At 46.1% G+C, this 5,193-nt stretch overlaps 1 protein-coding gene across 1 annotated transcript in view; it reads left to right on the top strand.

Moving 5' to 3' along the window:
* Positions 1-2,994: 2,994 nt before the first annotated feature.
* The window catches only part of LOC119440802 (adipokinetic hormone/corazonin-related peptide receptor variant I-like), a 3,328-nt gene continuing 1,129 nt past the window's right edge, over positions 2,995-5,193 (top strand). Inside the window, exon 1 of the mRNA XM_037705680.1 lies at positions 2,995-3,498. Within this exon, the coding sequence (XP_037561608.1) occupies positions 2,995-3,498 (504 nt within the window). The remainder of the gene's footprint in view (positions 3,499-5,193) is intronic.

Genomic DNA, 5,193 nt, shown 5'->3' with positions numbered 1-5,193 from the left:
TTCATCGACGGAAACCTTACTGGAAAGAAGTACGTAGAGTGCGTTTTGAAGGGCGTCGTCTCCGAGTTTGCCTCAGAGTTACCACTGGCTGCGCTGAAAAAAATGTGGTTCCAGCACGACGGAGCCCCACCGCATTTTTCTTCACAGGCTCGTAAATTCATTGACGAGTCCTTTCCGAACCAGTGGATTGGGCGTGGTGGAAGCACACCCTGGCCGCCTAGGTCACCCGATTTGTCACCCTTGGACTTTTTTCTCTGGGGATATGTTAAAAATGAGGTTTTCAAGACGGAACCAGCCAACATCGAGGATATGAAGCAACGTGTGAGAATCTCCCTCGACAACATTTCCAGACAGATGCTTTTATCTACTATGAACTCCATGAAAGAGCGCCTTCATCTGTGCATCGCAATGGACGGAAAACAATTTGAGCACATCATTTAAATATTTTGTGTTGTCCAAAATGATATTACTCTCGTGGAGAGTCCGAATAGGCCTACAACCAAATTAAAGATAGTAATAAACTATGTTTCTCCATTAATGTTTGTTACATTACTCAAAACTGCTAAACATAGTATGAAGTCAACATTTCCTAATCCTCGGCCAGCACTTACAACAAATGTGAAGCCCATACCATGTAAAATTAACTCCCGTCACGATATCGGCACCGATAAAGAAACTCTGCACTGTCACAAAAGCGTGGTTTTATTCTTTCAACGAAGCTAGCGTAATGTGTATGGAAATTAAACGACTGCTTCCGGAGGCAACTGCACTGGCAGAGACCCGCCGGGGTGGCTCAGTCAGCTAAGGCGTTGCGCTGCTGAGCACGAGATCGCGGGATCGAATCCCGGCCGCAGCGGCCGCATTTCGATGGAGGCGAAATCCAAAAACGCCCGTGTGCTTGCGTGGTGGTGGTCAAAATTAATCCGGAGCCCTCCACTACGGCGTGCCTCATAATCAGAACTGGTTTTGGCACGTAAAACACCAGAAAGAAGAAGATGCACTGGCAGAGCGTCAGGCCAGCGCCCAACAGCATCTTAAGATCGACAACTGCGTAGTGGGCGATGGCTAGAATCTTGCTTGCGCCTACCAACGAAAGAAAAGATAACGCCAGCCGTGGTCTAAGCTGAGCGTTGAGGCTCCCTAGCCTGGGGAATCATCACAGACATTTCGAATTGGGCGCCGCAGTCCCCGCAACACGTCATCAGCGGACGTTGCGTTTGCACCAGATTTCCGGCGCTCCATGTTCGCTGCGTTTCGGTTTCACGAGGGAAAAAATACTTGATTTTCGCGGGCTGTAGGGCTTTACAGAGTGACTTTTTCTTTGCTTTAAAAACTTGTACGGCATCGTCGTCTCCGTAGCTACAAACTCGCCATTGGCAATAACCGCCAAACGTCGCTAATTAAAAAGTTCGTTAGGCAATTTTAGTTAATTACCTATGTGATTCGCATGTTTGTCATAATTTCTGACGTCCGCCGAACCTGAAAGCTTCCTCCTTAAGATAATTCGTATTTTTCTCAAAAAACCTACCTTTAGGATTTTTTGAAAGTGTTCGTTTTCCCTGTATATATATATATATATATATATATATATATATATATATAGTTCAAAAAATAGAAGCACGTAGGAAAAACATAACAAGACTTTGCTGACGTTTCGGCCGGGGTCCGGCCTTCATCAAGAGCTTGATGAAGGCCGGACCCCGGCCGAAACGTCAGTAAAGTCTTGTTATGTTTTTCCTACGTGCTTCTATTTTTTGAACTACTTCTGTGCCGGCTCCGGTTACTCTTTACTTCACTGATATATATATATATACAAGTGTCAGATATAGACTTATCTCTGCAGATAGTAGGCGATCGAGTAGGAATCGAGAATGAAACATCTGCTTCGGAATTTTATTTTGTTAGAAGTCCCGGCCGCGGCGGCCTCATTTTGATGGACGCGAAATGCGAAAACGCCCGTGTGCTTGTGTTGTAGTGCACGTTAAAGAACCTCAGGCGGTCAGAATTATTCCGGAGTCCTCCACTACGGCATGCCTCATAATCAGAACTGGATTTGGCACGTAAAACCCCAGAAAGATGAAGAAGATTTTGTTAGAAGGTAAAATGACAAAGTCATAGCCACACTTGGTGACATTAAGCGTTTTTTCTGTTGCATTGGTTGCGAATCTCTATCAAAAAGCGTCCTTTGAAAGCGCGCGCTAACTCACCATTGGCTGCTACCCCCGCGCGCGCGCTGCGATCGATGAAGCTCGCAAAGGCCCGCGCGTTCTCAGCCGGGACCCTACAGCCCAGTTGCAAGAGAGAGCCCACGGCGACGACCACTAGCCAGGGAACACGAGGCGTGCCGGGGAAGCACGCGCGCTCTTCAACGCACCGCGACCTGTCGTCGAGCGCGATCTTTCGTTCTCCAAACTGCGCAGGTGTGCGTCGCGTTGTGTCCTGGGTGCCCGCATGGTATACCGTGTGTTCCAAGTTGCTTTTTTTCTTCGTGTGACAGCGACTTCGTGTCGTCGTTTAAAAGTTGAATTGTAAGTGCACCGCTTTGATGGCGTGTTTTTAAGGCGCTTTTTGAAATGCGTCTCAAATCAGAACGTTTCATTCTTCGGAACGCGCCACAACTAGTGCATGGTAGAACAAAAAACTGCGTACGGCATAACTCAACCTTTGCATAGTGCTATTTTTACGGGTGTGACTGCTGTGAAAAGACGCGACGACTATTGATGGACAGTGGTTTGAAGATATCAGCGACAAGTGAACTTCTGCCTACAATGTGCTGTTTCCGAACGGCCTGCGGAAAAGATGGTGCATTTGGATCGCGCTCCGGCTTCAGGAACGGGACAGCATTTTTGTTTCCGTTATGCCATTCGGCGAAGATGGTGTTGATTCGGTTACAGCTCAATGTAAGCGCAAAGAATTAGAAGTAACGTACACTCGTGAAATGACTTCAATATAGCGTGTTGAATGGAGACGGTTCTCTTGAGCGAGCAGGAAATGATGTCATCCAACGCAAGTTTCGAAGGCGGCGATCCGCATTCGGGCGAAAACGCTTCAGCAGCGTCGCTAGCTCTGGGCGAAGAGCTGACGTTCAGCACACAGTCACTGGTGCAGGTGATCATTTACTGCATCCTGTTCGTCATAGCTGGCGCCGGCAACGTGCCGGTGTTCGTCAGCTTGCTTAACAAAAGGCACCGCAAGTCCCGCATCAAACTCATGATCCTGCACCTCGCCTTCGCCGACCTGATCGTGACGTTCGTTATGATTCCGCTCGAGGTCGCCTGGAGGCTCACGGTCCAGTGGGCGGCCGGGAATGTCATGTGCAAACTGATGCAGATGCTCCGTGCGTTCGGCCCTTACCTCTCGTCGATGGTTCTCGTGTGCATCAGCGTGGACCGATATTACGCCGTGCTACACCCGCTCAAGGTGCACAGCGGACATCGCCGAGGCAGGATAATGCTCACTGTCGCCTGGTACGCGAGCCTTGTCTGTAGCATACCACAGGTGAGTGACGCCTCTAGATCGGTAAGTGCGCAATACGTACACCTGTCCTATTCTTACGCTCTGACGCATGCGGTGTGCAACTTCATTGTTCAGTATTCTATGTCATCTTGACGCAAACTTCCATGGAAGTTCCAGTAACTGCGAGCTTCTATGTTATTTTGATGAACTTACACCTTGGCTGCAGTATTACAGAGCGGTCCCCAAATCAAGCGTCTCCTAAGGGGCGTTGTCGGAAGAAAGGCCGTTGAGCATAAATTTCATTTCGATTCCTTAAAGACCCCACGTGGGGGTATTACATAAGGGGTGGGGTCAGCAAAACAAGAATGACAATGCCATATTTATTTATTTACTTTAATTTATTTGGATACCCTAAAGGCCCAGAAGGGCATTACATAGGGGGGGGGGGGGGGGGTGTTGAAACGGGAATAACAAAGTAGTCGCACTGCAGGTGGAAATGGCAATTCAGTAGACACAAGAATGCAAGTCCAAATATAGCATGGTGAACAGAAACTAAAAGCAACAAGGTGTAATACTAACACAGACAAAGGACAAGTCCACATTGTATCCTAAAAAAATACAATGTAAAAATATAAAATATAAAAACAGTGTATAATACACAGTCAGTTCAGTGTAAAAAAGAAATGATTTTCAGGCACGATAATGGCAGCACTTAAAAAACAATGCGAGCATCAGGTGGATAACTTTTGTGTCAGGTGGATTTGTGTCAGTTTCTAATGAAAACGTCAACTCTTACTATATACAAAAAGAAAACTATTGTGAAATGCCTTGACGTTCAAGAAAGGATTGCAGCGCCGACAGAAAAGATTGAGGATCATTGATAGTGGCAATGCTGTGTTTACGCTGGCAATGCTGGCAATGCTGTGTTTATGTACAGAAAAAGTTATTTAAATTTTCCTCGAATAATGATGCACACGTGATGTCGAAGATATGTTGGGGAAGGCCGTTCCAATCTTTAGCTGCACGTGGAAAGAAGAAAACTGAAAAAAGTAACAGTTCGGATCCGTGGACAAAAAACTTGAAGGGTGTGGCTGGTGAGGTGAGAAATGTACGATGCCGGCATGATGTAAGGTGCACGATTAAGTGATGAGAAATAGAACTTGTGGTACAGTAATAGAGTGGCTATGCGAAGGTGAACTGAGAGAAGCGATATCGCAGATTTAGTTTTCAAAGCTCAAACACTGCTTCTAGATTGTTTATGAGGTTAACATGATGCGGGTGTCCGTATGGCAGAAGCGTATTCAATTTAGGTCGAACGAGTGACTTGTAAGCGAGAAATCTTACGTGATGTGGGGCGAGGCGAAGATAACGTTTAAGAAATCAGTGTTTTGTTTGCTGATGATATCACGTTAGTGACATGTGCGTTCCATGTTATATCTTTAGATAATGTAATGCCTAAGTATTTGAAAGATGATACGGATTCTACGGATTTGCTAGCGATTTTGTACTTAAATTCATGAATCTTGTGTCGACGGGTAATGAAAAGGAGCTTGCATTTGCTAGGGTTAAGAGTCATGAGTCACCATTGTTGGATGTGGTTAATATCCCGTTGGAGGGATTCTTGATCAGTAGTGTTAGTTACTCGGTGGTAGGTAATGCAGTCGTCAGCAAACATTCGAATTTGGCAATGTACATGAAGTGGGAGGTCATTGATATAAATCAAAAACAAAAGGGGGC

This window comes from Dermacentor silvarum, chromosome 2 (assembly GCF_013339745.2).
Source record: "Dermacentor silvarum isolate Dsil-2018 chromosome 2, BIME_Dsil_1.4, whole genome shotgun sequence".
NCBI classification, from domain to species: domain Eukaryota; kingdom Metazoa; phylum Arthropoda; class Arachnida; order Ixodida; family Ixodidae; genus Dermacentor; species Dermacentor silvarum.
Note: the sequence above shows the minus strand (reverse complement) of the source record. Positions and strands in the feature narration are given on the sequence as shown.